The sequence below is a fragment of the Atractosteus spatula genome, chromosome 5, assembly GCF_055471065.1.
Source record: "Atractosteus spatula isolate fAtrSpa1 chromosome 5, fAtrSpa1.hap1, whole genome shotgun sequence".
NCBI lineage: Eukaryota > Metazoa > Chordata > Actinopteri > Semionotiformes > Lepisosteidae > Atractosteus > Atractosteus spatula.
Window position 1 is genome coordinate 4,345,303 of NC_142710.1, and position 17,607 is coordinate 4,362,909.

At 50.7% G+C, this 17,607-nt stretch overlaps 1 protein-coding gene across 1 annotated transcript; it reads right to left on the reverse strand.

Moving 5' to 3' along the window:
* Positions 1 to 1,550: 1,550 nt before the first annotated feature.
* On the reverse strand, positions 1,551 to 7,890 carry LOC148833609 (apolipoprotein L6-like). Its single transcript, XM_088916136.1, has 6 exons — positions 7,767 to 7,890; positions 6,233 to 6,443; positions 5,449 to 5,517; positions 4,945 to 4,984; positions 4,716 to 4,767; positions 1,551 to 3,334 (listed from the first exon to the last, which is right to left on the reverse strand). Exons 2-6 carry the CDS (start codon positions 6,290 to 6,292, stop codon positions 2,479 to 2,481), a joined length of 1,077 nt encoding a protein of 358 aa, XP_088772262.1. The 5' UTR covers positions 6,293 to 6,443; positions 7,767 to 7,890; the 3' UTR covers positions 1,551 to 2,478.
* Between the last annotated feature and the right edge of the window lie 9,717 nt (positions 7,891 to 17,607).

Genomic DNA, 17,607 nt, shown 5'->3' on the forward strand with positions numbered 1-17,607 from the left:
TGACTCTCTGTGGTCATTATAAATCCCAGGGTGTTTTTCAAAAAGAGTAGGGGTGTTACCCCGGTGTCCTGGCCAAGTCTCACCAGGTCTTTACCAGTCATGGCCTCCTAATAATCCCCCTCTCTGAACTGGCTTCATCACTCTGCTCTCCTCCCCACTGAGAGCCACTGTGTAAGGAATTATTATTATTATATTACACACATGAAGAAGGCTCCACAGCCAAAACTTGTTTCTTTTCTTCTCTTTTCAGCATGGAATAAACATTATTATTATTTATTATGTCCAGGTGAAGAGATACTGGCTGGCACCTGGTGAGGAAAATGGATGGGCAGCTTGGAATATTTTCCAGTTAACCACATACGGTTACGTTGGGGCTGTCTCACGGGGGGAAGTAATAACCTCTATACTGTAGAAGTATACGGGTAGTATTATATACAGTATATAGTATTGTGTATATATATATTGTATATATATAGTATAGTATATATTATATGGTATTGCATTGTGTATATATATATAGTATTGTGTAAATATATAAGTATATATAGTATAGTATTGTGTAAATATATAAGTATATATAGTATAGTATTGGCCCTGCTTGTCTGTAAAGCAACGAAGGGACTGCAGCCTGGGTCTCTGCACCACCAGATGCCCCCTGGACCCTCCTGAAAAGCTGCCCTGGGTCTGGGCAGGACTAACGGGGATGGGTCAGGTGAGCACTTCCTCCCCCCCCCCCAGCGGACGGTTCTCCACCGTCTGCGGATTCCAGACGACCTCGGGACCATTTGCCAAAACCCCAGGTCTGTAGACAGACAGCCCACTCGCTGCTCTGCCATCTCTTCGCCCGGTTCGCCACAGAGCAGGAGAGCGGACTGGCCTACAGTACCAGCGGGGGATGGATGAGTGTGGTCAAGTGAGGGTCAGTTCACGGCCACCCGTGGCTCTGTGGCTAAGGATCTGTGCCTGTGGCTAGAAGATTGCTGGTTCAAATCCCGTGGCTGGCAGAGGAGTCCTACTCTGTTGGGCCCCTGAGCAAGGCCCTTAACCCCAACTGCTCCAGGGATGCTATACAATGGCTGATCCTATGCTCTGACCCCCAGCTTCCCTCCCTGCCTGCCTCTCTCATGGAGAGCAAGCTGGGGTCTGCAAAAAGACAAATTCCGAATGCAAGAAATTGTATATGGCCAATAAAGTGATCTTATTTCACTTTATTAGCCATATACAATTTCTTGCATGAGTTATGTACAGTTCCCCCATCACAGATATGTGACCCTCCATCACCAACACAGCCCCACACTGCCGCTGCCCAGTATGGGTGATTAGAGAGCCTTGCGCCCGACGGGGGTCACGAACCCACTACCCTGAGTTCACGAGTCTCATGCTCTACCAACAGAGCGAGTCGGGGGGCTACAGCATCAAGACATCCAGGGAATTACGGCTCAGTTTAAAACTTCAATTCTCCATCTCGTCTCGGCTGAAGACTCCCCCCCCCCCCCCCACACACACATACATCCCACATCAATCCAAATATGACAAAAACAGCACGTTCCTTCTTTCCAAGCTCTTTTATGAATACACAGGAGGTTAAAAAGCCGCATTTTCAGGGCTACTTTAACACGGAAAAGAAGAATTTCAGAGAAAACAGATATGTGCACAGTTCTTCATATCGACAGTTTCTACATTTCAGCAGAGTGACAGAGGCTTGTAGCAGAAGAGCCCTGCAGTACGTATGGTTCTGTTGTCTTACTGAGGGAAAAGCTTCCACAATCACCAGAGTTCCAGTTAGGGAAACAGGGAGAATAAGCTATAGGGAAGAGGCTCCCTTGATCTCTGTATGTGCTGGTCTTTGAGCTCTCGATTATTTAACCGAGCCCAAAACATTGGCTAAACCAGCCTCCACACTCACTGTGTCTAGTTCTGGAGCTGTCGCACGTCGAAATGAACCTTTGAATGTCTGGAAATGGCCGAAAAGGTAAGGCTCAGCAGATGTGGTGAACTACTGAAGTGGACTTCAAAGCAGTGCTCAGCGCAAGGGCTGGTTCAGCAAGTAGGGGAGACGTGTGGATTTGAACCTGGACTCTCGCCCTCGGCGGGACCAGTGCCTTACAGGAAGAGGTGCAGTGCTGCCGTTCGGCGAGTAGGGCAGCTGTGCTGGATGGAAGACAGCGGGCACTGGGGTCACCTGGGGTTCGGCCGGGACAGGACTGGGGGACCCCAGATCGCGGGTCAGGGTAGGGTAAGGACCAGAGGAATGGCCGGGGTTGAGACTCTGGGGTTGGGGTATCATCAGGGTTGAGTATTTAGTCACTAGCTTAGCCTCAGGAGTGCCATACAGGGCTCGGATGAAATCACAGCAATCTCCTTCATTTTCCCCAAAACGCCTCCCGGTGATGGATTAATCAAAACAGGCACGATCCCTCTTTTGCAGAGTCTCCGTCCCAAACTTGAGAAATCCCGGGCTCGTTTCTCCAAGCCCTCCTAGCTGAGGCCGGGAGCAGGCTCGGGATCAGGTTTGGGAACGGCCCCCTTCCCGGTGCTCTGGCGCAACTCCCCCAGGATCTCGTGCAGCTCCACCAGCCCCGCCTGCAGCTCCCCGGCCACCTCCCGGATCTTCGCCGCCAGCTCCGTGCGGGCGCCGCGGTGGAGCTCCATGGAATCCCGGGCGATGAAGAAGACGTCCAGCCCCAGGAAGAGCGCCGAGAGGACGCCGGTGGCCACGCTGGCCACCCGCACGGCCCGGGCGGCCCCCGAGGCCACCTCGGCCAGCTGCACCACCCTCACGATCTCCGAGACGTTGGCCAGGCCTTTCCCGGCCCTGGCCCCCGCCTGGAAGACCCCCTCCGCGCTGGGCAGGGCCTTCCGGGCGATGTCTTCGTTAAAGCCGGAGTAATCCAGCCTCTGCAGGTTCTCCATCCCGTGCTTCACGAACTCCAGGCACTCCTGGATCGGCTTCATCTTCTCCTGGTAGTCCTGGATGACCTTCTCCACCTTCTGGCGGTCCCAGGACCTGCTGACCGTGTCGGAGACGGTGGCCGAGGCGCTGGTCACGCCGCCGGCCGTGGCCACCCCCAGCCCCACCGCCGTCACGATCACGGACGCCCCGAAGGTGAAGGGGGCGAGGATGAGGCCGGTGATGGTGGCGATCCCGCCGGCCGCGCTCACCACGCCCCCCGTCACGCTGGCGATGGTCGCGCCGCGGTGGAAGCGGTCCACGCTGTCGGCGATCTGCCACAGCTCGTCCACCAGCGCCTGGAGCTCCTGGGCCCGGTCCTCGAACAGTTGGCTGAACAGCTGGATGCCTTTGTAGACCCGGCTGGCCGTGTCAGCCAGTCGCCTGCGCAGAGACGGAGAACGAGTGCTCGGTTTAGGGATTACATTTTCACATGGGCAAGGAGCTTGGGGGAACTGTTTTAAAAACGGTGATCACAGCGATCTACAGTATGTCACTGTAGAGTGGATCACTAACTGCAATGGATTACTCCTCTGTTACAGTGATCTACGGTATGTGACTGTAGAGTGGATCACTAACTGCAATTGATTACTCCTCTGTTACAGTGATCTACGGTATGTGACTGTAGAGTGGATCACTAACTGCAATGGATTACTCCTCTGTTACAGTGATCTACGGTATGTGACTGCAGAGTGGATAACTAAGTGTAATGGATTACTACTCGGTTACAGTGACCAACAGCATGTGACTGTAGAGTAGATCAGTAACTGTAATGGATTACTCCTCTGTTACAGTGATCTACGGTATGTGACTGTAGAGTGGATCACTAACTGCAATTGATTACTCCTCTGTTACAGTGATCTACGGTATGTGACTGTAGAGTGGATCACTAACTGCAATGGATTACTCCTCTGTTACAGTGATCTACGGTATGTGACTGCAGAGTGGATAACTAAGTGTAATGGATTACTACTCGGTAACAGTGACCAACAGCATGTGACTGTAGAGTAGATCAGTAACTGTAATGGATTACTCCTCAGTTACAGTGATCTAAAGTACATAACTGTAGAGTGATCCCCAACATTTAAATGACTCTACACATAGTAGTTACAATCCATCACAGTTACTTGTGTAAGCAATCCCTTACACAATTAACTGTAATGGATTACTTTATAATAGCACCTTTCATTGCTGCTCAACTGATCATAAAGGGTGGCAAGACTTCAGACATTAGAAACCTGCAAAACCTGTTGGAAGGCGGCTCTCCAGGAAAAGGAGTACAGGCCCTACGTGGCTCTCACTGGATGACCTCATGACCTGTGGCCACAACGAGAAAGCAACCAGCTAGGTGCCAGTCATTTATAAAGCCACTGGACTTCACCATCACCTTAAATGCCTTCAATCCAGGACAGAGAACACATTTCAGCCAGTACTGAAGACATGTGAACTTCAACTGCTGTGGTAAAATGACATCACCCCTTTTTACAGTCTATGCGTTTCTATTTGCTCTCTGAGAAACGATGAACATTTAGCAGTTATTGAATAGGAGCAAACTGAACTGTTGTCTTAATGCCTTCGTTAAGCGGGTAAGCAGCCAAGATGTGATTAGCAGCATTCCGACTCCTGATAACATTGTTTCCAGGAGGGGTGGGCCCCTGTATGAGCAGCTTCTACTGGAACGAGATGAGGGCCTCTGATCCCTGCCACCTTCCCGCATGCAAGGGCTCGTGGGAGAAAAGCACCGAAGCGATGAAGCACGCGTCACCTGTTCTCCTGCTCCTCGGTGAATCCTTCATCCGAGCTCCAGTTGTCCCAGCCTGAGAGGAGACAAACAGGGATTCAGTGATCCCAACGCCGGCTGGACACGCCCACAGCCGGAAAACACACAGCCAGCGGGATGTGCCCATAAGCTCTGCTGAATCCCAGGAACACAAGCATTCACACCCTGTCAGATCTTTGTAAATCCACCCCAGACAGGGGGCAGTAAAGCTCACCTTCCTCCGTGTACCACCAGTCCAGCAGGCTGTCCGCTTCCTGAGGCGGCGAGAGACGGAGAGAGAGGAAAGGAGGGGGAAAAATTCAAATGAACACGTATGCACAGTCCGTATATCTTACTGTAATCAGCAGCTATTGGCCTTCCTGCCAAAAAGTCTGTGAGCAGCTGCTTTCATGAGATGAGGTGAACTGCTTTTCCCTGCTTATGCAGTTGCTGCTCTAAAAACCACAACACCAAATCCTGTCTGAGCTGCCAGGGCAGTGGCAGGAAACCAAACACATAGCAGACTGCACTGATCACCTCACCCACATTCACAGACTCGGGTAAAATCACCCACATCTTTAATGCCACACTATATCTCTAGCTTCAGTAAAAACGGGCAGTTTGTTTCGGGAATGTTCTGAGGCCGTGATTCAGATCCACGGGTTACCTACTGTATGAGGAAAAAAGTAGAGTATCTCACCTGGGGCGAAAACAGAGCTGCAGCGTTTGGTTAACTCACCCCTGTCTCGTCTTTCCTACAGAATAGGTCCTCAAACTCTTCATCTTCGGAGTCCAGCAGTGTCTTTTCCTGCCAGCGGCCAAGAAGGCAAGACAGGTGTCAATAAGAGACGCCGTGTTCCCATCTTGCTCCACAGCTGACTGGTCTGAAGCGGGGGATCCCAGCTGTGGTCTGAGGGAGCCCCAGTCCAGTTAGTCTGATAGCCTAGAGTGGTTCCCCACCCAGGACCTGGATTGGGGACCCCTGAGCCACAAGACAAGACCGGACTGGGGTCCCCTGAGCCACAAGACTCACCGGACTGGGGTCCCCTGAGCCACAAGACTCACCGGACTGGGGTCCCCTGAGCCACAAGACTGGGAACCCCCTAGTCTGAAGATCTCGTTCAGCTATTTCTTGGCCAGGGTCCTCACCTAAAGGAGGCTGCGGGTTCGATTCCCCAGTGGCTCTCCGTCAACTGTGCTCCCACCTCCCACGCCCGAGGCCCCTGCCGCTCACAGCCGCGCCCCCTGTGTGTTTCCTTCAGCACAGCTCCCAGAGAGAGAGGGCGTTTCTCCAGCCCGGCACCATTTCAATCCTCAGCGCTCCTGGTGTGTCAGGGTGCGAGCTGATGTCCGTAACCACCCCCCCGGCCCCCACCACGCCGTGATCAGCACAGGGACGACATGACTATAGCAGCTAAACCCCCCCCCCCAAAAAAAATCTACAAAGACGGCCTGGCACCTAACCCCCTAACCCAGAGGGGCTTGGAGGGAGGGAGGGCTGGAGACAAGGAGTCGCCACTCACCTCCGTGTCCTGTGGCCCGCTCCTGGCGGGCCCGGCGCCCACATCCCGGTCCTTCTCCATCCGGACCCGCCCCGGCACAGCCAAGAGAGGAGAGGAAAAGAGGAGGTGTCTCGGACACTACAGCCGGAACCGGTCCCTGGGGCGACGCCGACCCGGGATCGTAGCTCTTCAGCCCAGGCGGAGCTCGCTGCAGTTGTAAGAGAGCCGTTTCCTGGTCCCAAAAACAAACAAAGAAATAAAGGCAGTTGAAAAACACTGCTCTGTCCCTCCCTCGACAAACACCACCTGCTGTCTGAGCCTACGACTCGACCTTTGACCCCAGCCCATTTTCCCCAAGCTAAATACCAGAGGTGAACGGGCAGAATATTCACCGTTCAAAATGGGGTGGCCAGCTCATGACGAGAGAGCTTTCTGGCAACACTTCACGCTGCACTTGCGTCTAAAATACTTCAATGAAATTGAGTGTTGTTACGTAAAATATTATGAGTTTTAAAAATTGTACAATTCCACAGGCAGCTTCGTTTAACGTTGAGTAGGCATGACAGGTAAACGTCTAGCGCTTTGAGAGGTCGGAACAGGCAACGTCGGCGCTCGGCGCAGAACTGGGGGGGCGAACTCGGCCCTGACGGCGCGTTATGAAGGGGGGCAGGAGCGCCAGTGTGTGCGGACCGGGACACGGCCAGAGAGCGGCTCGACCCTGAGCCGTGGAACCGGCGGACTCTCGAAGTCCACACCGGGGCTGGGTCTCGGCAGTGCGGTATCTGGGACACGGCCTCAGTACCTGGAGTCTTTCCGGAAGTGCGTACCCTGCAAAATCCGCAGCACCCTGCTAGTTTCCAAGACGTATTTGGACTTTTTTCAGCGGTGAATCAAACCTTTACCTGTGGCTATATACATCCATAAACTCCTCACGGATGTACCTCTGTAATTTCCGCCTCGAAACCAGGAAACCCGTGTATGTTGGTTTATATACACATAAAAAAACAAGACGTAGCCAAGCACGAAATAAGAAGTTACACACTGAACCCCGAACTTTACCGACCCAATACAAGACATGACACCTTAACTCAATGCGCGGCTTAAACCTAACGATTGTAAACTTCACTACAAGAATTGAACTTATTTTTTTAAAGTAGTATTAGATTCGCAAGAGGATTTATGCGAAAGCGAAAGCAAACGTGTTTTAACGATGCACAAGGTTAAACTTCACGCCAGAGCTGGGAGTTTCCTGTAAAAAGTGTCACTTCATGAAAAGCTTTCACGATAGAGATGAAAATATTCGGCAGTTTTCACACGTCATCTATAGTCCAAACTGGTGGAGGGGGGAGACAACATTTGTCTTCTTCCTCATTAACCCGCGAGTAAAGGAGAGAAGAAAGTTCACCACACAAAGTTAGTCGACAGCCCAGGCGTTGCTAAGTTTCATCTTGAGCTGTTTGAAACCGAAGAAACTCTTTAACTCTCATTGATTTATTCCCGACAAATCCCCGTCCCTCCTCCCCCACGTCGTGCCCCAAAACAAAGGCGTTTTTACCTCGATGGCTGGTCGCCGCTGTCCCGGTCTGTGTCGACAGGAAAGCGCGTTGAATCACAAGACCGGGCTGTCGCTGACCCGGGTCATTAGCAGCGCCCTCGCTCACAGCGAAAGCGAAATCGAAATCGCTCCCGGGCCGAAAGAACAACAACAATAACGCGCTCTGTTTTAATCCCCACGGAAACCCCAGTGTGGGAAAGCCAGCTTTGAAAGGCCAGCCTTTACAGTTGCTCTGTGAGGGCTTACATTTTAAAATGAACATCCACCACAGAACAAAAACCGGGGACAATGGCTCTCTACGAGGTACAACGCCAGATCACTTGCATTTGATAACCAACGATTTTTCTCCCAGGCTCTTGGTATTTGGTTTGCTCGAAAGTAGATTTATCCAACACCGCTCTCTAGTAAAATGCCAGGACTTTCCTTTCCTTGTCCATTTATCTAGAACAGGGGGTTTGTCCAGTCCTGATCTGGCTCTTTACCCTGTTTGGACCAACTTGTCAACCTCCTCCATGTTTTTAAGCGCTGCTTTCTGAAAGAGCCCTAAAACATCCAACACCACAGGACTAGGATCAGACAGCCAGAAGCTACAGCTGCTGCTACTACCACTACTAATTGCTTACACTTATGTAGTGCTTTTCAGTACTACAGCACAGCTGTACAGCTGACAACACCTCCCCTAGTGTGAACACCTGGTTTCCTGCTGTGGTTCACTTTTCTGTTAAATATGTCCATTTATATCATACATAAGATAATTGGAAAGTGGATGAAGCTAATTTGCTTAAACATGCCAATGAGGAAACGGAGCTGAATGGTCTCTTCTTCTTTGTACACTTTTACCCTGCCCTTCCTTTAAGTAAAGTCCGGCTGCCCCACGACCGTGAATGGGATAAACCCGTTAGTTAATAATAATTAATAATAATAATTGCTTACACTTACATTGCACTTTTCTGCTTTAATGGGGAATCCCACTACCACCACCAGTGTGCAGCCCCACCTGGATGATGCTCCAGTACTCTCCCCACACACCAGCTCTCAGTGAGGAGGAGAGCAGAGTGATGAAGCCAGCTCAGAGAGGGGGATTATTAGGAGGCTGTTAGGAAGGGCTGCTAGGGCAATAGGATCCTATGCTGGACTCTAGACTACAGGAAAACACTGAGCAGAATCGCAAGGCAAAAACGAAAACCAGGAGGCAGGCGAGTAAGTCGGCACACAGGGAAATGAGCAGGGAGCAACAATCCAAATCACAAGGCAAAAATCTAATCCAGGAAGCAGGCGAGACGATCGAAACACGGAGGCGCAAACGGGAAAGCAGCAATCCAAATCACTAGACGAAAGAGAAAACGAAAGACAGACTGGGAGTTCGAAAACCTGAGACAAGTAAGAGAAAAACCGCGCACTAGGGAGCTCGAAGAGAATCCGCAATAGTGAGCGGGGAAGTGAGAAAAAAGGAGAACTAAAATAGAGACGGGAGAAAAGGTGATTGGCGTTACTTGCGGCGTGAGCTTGTCTCACAGTGTGTGCGCGTGGGAATGCAAGAAGGGAGAGCGGCACGTGTAGAATGCGTAACAGTACCCCCCCCCACAGGGTCGGCTCCTGACGACCGGATAACCGGTGCGGGATGGGTGCGAAGGAAATCTCGAATAAGGTTTCGGTCCAGGATATCCACTTCAGAAACCCAGGAACGTTCCTCTGGGCCATAACCCTCCCAGTCAATCAAAAACTGGCGGATACCTCTACGCCATCGGGTGTCCAAAATCTTATTCACCGTATAGGTGGGAACTCCATCCATCAGTCGGGGAGGAGGTGGGCGAGGTTGCCGAGCAGAGAGTGGGGATCTGTGGTAAGGCTTCAAGAGGGAAACATGAAAGGTGGGGTGAATCCTGAGGGTGGGGGGGAGGGCGAGGCGGTAAGAAACAGGGGTAACACGGGATAGAATTCTGAAGGGGCCAATGAAGCGAGGACCCAGCTTGCGGGAAGGTTGCTGGAGTGGAATATTCTTGGATGACAACCAGACAAATTGGCCTCGACGTAAACGGCGAAAGGGACGTCGCCGTCTATCAGCAGAAAGTTTCTGTCTCCTAAAGGTCTAAAGCAGAGCAGTCCTGGCCTTCTTCCAGAGTTCCGGGAGGGAAGAAAAATATGCCCGAACAGCAGGGATGTCAGAGTCGGGAACAGTGTCGGGGAAGAGCGATGGTTGGTAGCCCAGTGAACAGAGGAACGGAGACATATTAGTGGAGGAGGTATAGAGAGAATTGTGGGCATATTCCGCCCAGGGGAGAAGGGCAGCCCAGTTATCATGGGCAGCAGAGACATAGGACCTGAGGTAAGTTAGCAGGTCCTGGTTAATCCTCTCCGCCTGACCATTGGCTTCGGGGTGGTAACCAGAAGTGAGGGAGGAGGATGCCCCTAAGGTCTGGCAGAAAGCCTTCCAAAATTTAGATGTGAACTGCGGGCCCCTGTCAGAAACAATATCCTTGGGAATGCCATGGAGGCGGAAAACATGTTGGACAAAAAGGTCTGCCATTTCCCGCGCTGATGGGAGGGCTGGAAGAGGAACAAAATGCGCAGCTTTAGAGAAACGGTCGATGACCACCATGATAGTTGTTTTACCGTGGCTTTTCGGGAGATCCGTCAGGAAGTCGACCGAGAGATGAGACCAAGGCCTTGAAGGAATGGGAAGAGGCTGTAATAGACCAGCCTTCTTCTGTCGAGGGGTCTTGCACCTAGCACAGGTGGGGCAGGCTCGTACGTATTCTGTTACGTCAGACTTTAGGGAAGGCCACCAGAAGTCCCTGGAAATGAATTCGATGGTGCGACGAGTGCCAGAGTGAGCAGCGAAGCGGGAGTCATGGCCCCATTGAAGAACTGCAGAGCGCACAGCATCAGGAACAAAGAGTCGGTCCGGGGGGCACTGGGGAGGGACTGTGAGGTTCCGGAGAGCCCTTCTCACCTTGTCTTCAATGTCCCAACGTACAGCTGCGAGAAACCTGTCAGGCGGCACAATGGGCGCTGGAGGGTCTTCGGAGTCCATGGCGTCATGAATGCGGGATAGGGCATCAGCTTTGATATTCTTGGAGCCAGGAGTATAGGTAATGAAAAAACGGAACCTGGAGAAGAACAGGGACCACCTAGCCTGGCGGGGGTTGAGGCGTTTAGCAGACTGCAAGTAGGCCAAGTTCTTGTGGTCAGTGAGGATAGTAAAGGGATGGATGGCCCCTTCCAGCCAGTGTCTCCACTCCTCCAAGGCAAGCTTGATGGCCAAAAGTTCCCTGTTCCCAACATCGTAATTCATCTCGGCAGGGGATAGGCGTCTCGAAAAAAAGGCGCACGGATGGAGCGTGCCCTTAGGACCATGGCGTTGAGATAAAATGGCGCCGACCCCAAGAGCGGAGGCATCGACCTCGAGCACAAAAGGAAGAGAGGGATCGGGGTGACGGAGAACTGGGGCTGAGGAAAAGTTCTGCTTGAGGCGACGAAAGGCCCTATCAGCATCTGGGGTCCACCTTCCCTGTCCAGGACCTTTCCGAGTAAGGGACGTGATGGGTGCTACAACAGAACTAAAGTTTCGGATGAAACGGCGATAAAAGTTGGCAAAGCCTAGGAAACGCTGCACTTGTTTCAGGTTCTTGGGTGTGGGCCAGTCCAAGACAGCAGAGACCTTAGCAGGGTCCATCTCGACACCCAGAGAGGAAATTATGTACCCTAGAAAGTGGATCCTGGACGCATGGAAAGTACACTTCTCCAACTTGGCATAAAGATGGTTCTTGATGAGTCGGGTGAGCACTTCGCGGACATGAAGGACATGATCATCCATGTTGGGAGAAAAAATTAAAATATCATCGAGGTAAACCAAAACATACTTCTGAATGATGTCCCTAAAAATGTCGTTCATAAAACCCTGGAATACAGCAGGAGCATTAGCCAGGCCGAAGGGCATGACCTGATATTCATAATGACCCAGAGTAGTGATGAAGGCTGTCTTCCACTCGTCACCTTCACGGATGCGAATGAGGTTGTAGGCACCCCGTAGGTCAAGTTTGGTGAAGACAGAGGCTCCCTGAAGAGATTCCAATGCAGAGTTAATGAGTGGAAGGGGATACCGGTTCTTGATGGTGATCTCATTAAGACCTCTATAATCGATGCAGGGCCGCAGGGATCCGTCCTTCCTCTCCACGAAAAAGAAACCTGCACAGGCCGGAGAAGTAGACGGGCGAATGAAACCAGATTCCAAGGAATCACGGATGTAGGACTCCAGGGCGTCAGATTCATTAATAGACAAAGGGTAGATACGTCCTCTCGGAGGGAGGGTTCCAGGCAGTAGGTCAATGGCGCAATCGGAGGAACGGTGTGGCGGCAAGGAGAGTGCTCTTTGCTTGTTGAAGGCGAGGCGCAGGTCCGAATAAACAGAAGGGAGTCCGCTGGTGTCCTCCAGGGAGAGGTGCACAGAGGAGAGTCTGAGAGGCAACTGCAGACAGCGATGATGACAATTGGGTCCCCAGGCGAGCAGTTCACTGTTGGACCAGTGAAAATGGGGGTTGTGCATCTTCAGCCAAGGGTATCCAAGAACCAGAGGGTGGGAGGGAGAGTGGAGGAGTAGGAACTGGATGCTCTCAGTGTGGAGGGCACCAATGCGGAGAGTAAGGGGAATTGTTTGCCATTCAACAAGAGAGAGAGGGGATCCGTCCAGGGTGAGTAGGCGAATAGGGGGAGAAACAGGGACGCGAGGAACATTCCAAGTGGTGGCGAGTCCGGAGTCTAGGAAGTTTTCTTCTGCGCCTGAATCAACAAAAGCCAGAATAGATTCTTTGAAACCATCCCCAGAAACCAGAGCGGGCAAAAAGAGGCCAGAAGGGGCAGAAGGGGAAAGAATACCGACCTTGACAGAGGGCAGGGAAGTACGGGGGGGGCAGAGAGGGCATGAAGCTCGGAGGTGGCCAGCAGCCCCGCAATAAAGGCAACAACCCTGGGAGAGTCGGCGGCGTCGCTCCTCAGAAGACAGCCTGGAGAAGGCGGTCGGGCGGGGGGTGGCAGGAGGGGGTGGAAGCCGGGAACGTTGTTCTTGGAGCCTGATGTCAATTTCCGCCAGACGGGAGATGAGGTGCTGTAAGGAGGGAAAGTCCAATGGAAGATATGTGAGGTGGTCCTGTAAGGCAGAAGACAAGCCCTGGCAGAACTGGTGGATAAGAGCCTCTTCATTCCAGGGAACTTGGGAGGCCAGGAGGCGGAATTCCGTGGCATATTCTTGAAAAGAACGGGAACCCTGGGTGAGAGAGGTGAGACGGGAGATGGCAATGTGGTGGGAGTGGAGCTGACCAAAAATGGACTGCATGGCAGCAGCGAACTGGTTGACATCGGCAGTCACGGGGAGATTCCGAGCAAGGAGGGAGGTAGCCCAGTCCAGGGCTCGACCGGAGAGGTGGGAGACCAAGAAGGCAATCTTCTCTCTGTCAGTGGGAAAACAGTCTGGTCGAAGGTGGAAGGCCATCCAGCACTGGGTTAAAAAATTCTGGAGCTTTGCAGGGTCACCCTCAAATTTCTCCGGGGTGGGAGGGGGCAAGGGGCAAGCAGCAGCAGCCAGGGGTGGGACAGGCACGGGTGCCACTGGAGGGGGTGGCGGCCGGGTGGTGTTGTCCACTAGGCGTTGAACTGCAGAGGTCAGTTGTAGAAGAGCCTGGGACTGCTGTTGCAAAAAGGTGGCAGTGGAGTTCTGGTCCGCTGGATCCATGTGTGGCTCACTATTCTGTTAGGAAGGGCTGCTAGGGCAATAGGATCCTATGCTGGACTCTAGACTACAGGAAAACACTGAGCAGAATCGCAAGGCAAAAACGAAAACCAGGAGGCAGGCGAGTAAGTCGGCACACAGGGAAATGAGCAGGGAGCAACAATCCAAATCACAAGGCAAAAATCTAATCCAGGAAGCAGGCGAGACGATCGAAACACGGAGGCGCAAACGGGAAAGCAGCAATCCAAATCACTAGACGAAAGAGAAAACGAAAGACAGACTGGGAGTTCGAAAACCTGAGACAAGTAAGAGAAAAACCGCGCACTAGGGAGCTCGAAGAGAATCCGCAATAGTGAGCGGGGAAGTGAGAAAAAAGGAGAACTAAAATAGAGACGGGAGAAAAGGTGATTGGCGTTACTTGCGGCGTGAGCTTGTCTCACAGTGTGTGCGCGTGGGAATGCAAGAAGGGAGAGCGGCACGTGTAGAATGCGTAACAGGAGGCCATGACTGGTAAAGACCAGGGGGGAAATTTGGCCAGGACACCTACTTGTCTGGATGAAGAGTCCTCTTGTTCCGTGCGTGGAGTGAGATTGTGGTATCTGCCACCCCCACCCCAACAGCTTCCTCCCGATTGCAGGGACTAAATAAGAACAGAACACAGCTCACAGGTAAGAGGAGGCCATCAGTCCCATTTTAGTAGTTAGTAACGAACTGATCCAGGGTTCTCATCCAGCCATTTCTTGGGTTAAGTCAGAGTTACTGCTTCTACATCGTGGCTGGACAGCGCATTCCAGACTCCCACTACCCTCTGTGTAAAGTTTACTGAGGGTTTTTGGGCGGAGTGGTAGCACTGTGGCTAAGGATCTGTGCCTATGGCTGGAAGGTTGCCGGTTCAAATCCTGTGGCTGGTAGAGGAATCCTACTCCGTTAGGCCCCTGAGCAAGGCCCTTCACCCCAGCTGCTCCATGGGTGCTGTACAATGGCTGACCCTGCGCTCTGACCCCCAGCTTCTCTCCCTGTCTGTGTCTCATGGAGAGCAAGCTGGGGTCTGTGAAAAAAGACAGATTCCTAATGCAAGAAATTGTATATGGCCAATAAGGTGATCTTATCTTATCAATTGACCTTATGTGTGGAATCACCTATAAATCACCTATAAAGTGGATTAATAGATTAGTGGCCTGGTGGTTTAAATTGTGATGCAAGATTGATCTTCCTGCAAAACGCGTGTATGCCTTGCACCAGCGTGATGCGTCGCCAGGTTTCCTGCCCAGTTGTGAGCCGTGCATATGCGCGGGGGTGAATGCTTCGCTCTTCAGTACACAGGACATTTACTTATATTTTCCTGTTTGAACCGGAGGAACTGCACTGTAATATCCGCAGTTCGCCACTAGATGGCCACCGAGGACAGCTTCTGCATGTGGCGAGACAGCAGGCTCGCTCATGCTGAACCCCAGTCAGGCAGGGGTGACTCAAGTACGAATGAAGACGAGCTGGTATCGAAAAAAGATGTAGTGTCGATCGTTTGGTCATATTTTGGCTTTGGCAGACCGGATACTGACCAAAGAAGTCAGATGTAAACTCTGTCGGAAAACCGTTTGTGCGCCCGAACGTAAACACAATCAACTAGTTTCATCATTTAAAACACAACCATGTCGTGAAATACGAAGAGTGCATGGCCAAAAGAGAGAGAGATTGACAAGCGCACTCATGGCCGAAGAGATTCCCCCAAACAGCTGTCTCTAACACAAGCATTTACTAGTGCCACTTAATATGCAAAACATTTACGCAGCTGTAACAAGATGACTAACGCCATTACACACTACACAGCGAAGGACGTGGTCCCCATCGCTACAGTGGATTCAAAAGACTCGTTCAAACCCCCGACAGGAGATGCGTTGTGCCCTCGAGAAAATATTTTTCTGCCTGACATTTACTAAGTTTAACAGTTTCGCATATTTGAAACGTGATCTTTTATGTAATCATATAATTTCAAGGGTTTAAAAAAAATGATCGTTAATGTATCGTTATGGAGGTAAATGTGGGAGATTATCGGGATATTGACTTGAGGTCATGTCGGCCAACCTCTGCATTCCGATCCGTTCCGTCCATCTTCGGATGGGGGTTTCCTCCAGCTCCTCCAGCTTTTTTTCTCTTCATCCTATCCTGGACCCAGTCAAGAGGGATTTCTCCGACTGGTTCTAAGTTGTCTGTTTTGGGATGGGATCCCCAGCTCCTCGGATCTCGGAGATGGCCGACAGCTGCTGGGTCCACCGTCCGGCCCCAGCCGGATATCGAAAGGGCTCTTTCTCTTTGGGAGAGGGAATCCAGCAGTCTGATTAAAAGGCCTTCGTGCACGCTCCTGGTGCCCTGACCAGTCTGCTGTTGTGATGGGCCGGGGGCCACTCTTAGGTGCAGTGTGAACGAGCCGTGTGGCCCCCTGGGGCCCCTGGAGTCAGGAGATCACTGGAGTGGTGTATCTGAGATCAGCTGGGACAGCTCCCAGCAGGGAGAGTTAATTGGGGGGTATGTTAATTGGGGGGTATGTTAATTGGGGTGAGTTAATTGGGCGTTAGTTAATTGGAGTGAGTTAATTGACTTGAATTAATGGAGGTGAGTTAAATTAGATAATTTAATTGAGGTGAGTTAATTGGAGTGTGTTAATTGTGATGCGTTAATTGGGGTGAGTTAATTGAGGTGAGGTAAGTGGAGTGAATTAATTGACATAAGTTAATTAGGGTGAGTTTATTGGGGTATATAAATTTGGGTTAAGTTAATTGGGGTGAGATAATTGAGGTGAATTGTGATCTGGGAACATCGTAAACTCGATCTTAAGATCGATTGTTAATTTACGAGTGTTTCCCAAAACCCATCGTAACTAAAGTAGCGCGTTAAATCCTTCGTAATCTACGTGCTCCCCGACCCACTCGTTAATCACTAAGTGCTTCTTAAACTGGCCACCTCCTGCGCCAACCTTAGCGACAGAGATCGCCAGACAGAGCACATTCAGTTCACGTCATGGGAATTCTCTGGAAATATAGAATACTAAGATGTTATATTAAGGATTTTGATATTTTGTTGTACTATGTAAGAGGAAATTTGAAAAAATAACATTTATTTATACAGTAATGAAATCATTAGTCATCTTGGGTAAATTTCATATTCATAAGTCAAATGTTTTAATAATACTCCCTCTTTTAGTACTTTTGGGGTGGGGTTTAAATTGTATTTAAATTCCATAAAGAACGTGAAACATGTAACATGTATTACAGTGTAGCGCCACGCAGGGCGGGCTGAGAACAGCACCTGGGGACTACCGGACTGTATATAGTGGGACGGAGTCTGGGATACAGTCTCTTCCTCTGTGTGTGTGTGTTAGTGTAGGTGCAGCGCTGTAACCCCTGTCCCTGTCTGTGTAACTTTCCCGGTTCGAGTTAATAAATGTGTTGTTCAACCCCATTCCCTGAGTCCCACGCCTGCTCCATTCCGTACCGAAACCCGCGGTCGATACAATATTTAAAGTTCGAATGTCGTTTTATGTTCTGTCGTGATTGTTGACGGTAAAGCTTAGACCTACTTGTTTTTAAATTTGATTATAGGTCCTGTATTTGTTGAGTTACACGTGCCAAGCTTAGTAGTTAATTTTTCCATTGAGTTCCAATACACCCAATAACTATAAATAACAAGTTTTTTTTCTCATGAAACACTGTGATTCTTAACGATGGCAGCGCGCCAAAAAATATTGCTTTAAATCAAAGACGTCGTGCAGGACGCATACACTGTCCACACGGTTAAACTTGGTTTTCTTTTACGGCATGTCAGTCATTTTATTTTCTTTTCTCTTAGAAACAATAAGTGTCCCGTTTTGTGCCTGCCTATACGCCTTCGCTTAAATGGTTGTTAAATGATGATGTCATGTTTGCTTCATATTCCTTTTCACAACTTTATTTCATCCCACTGAAGGACCAAAACCGACACCATATAATGAAAGTATTGTCAATCGATTGTTTTTCAATCGACGTGTGATGCTTCTTGCTAAGCGACTTCAGGGGCGGGGTTAACAAAGAAGTACTTTATACTCGCTCGTTAAATGACCGATTAAGAGGGGTTTTGGGGAAA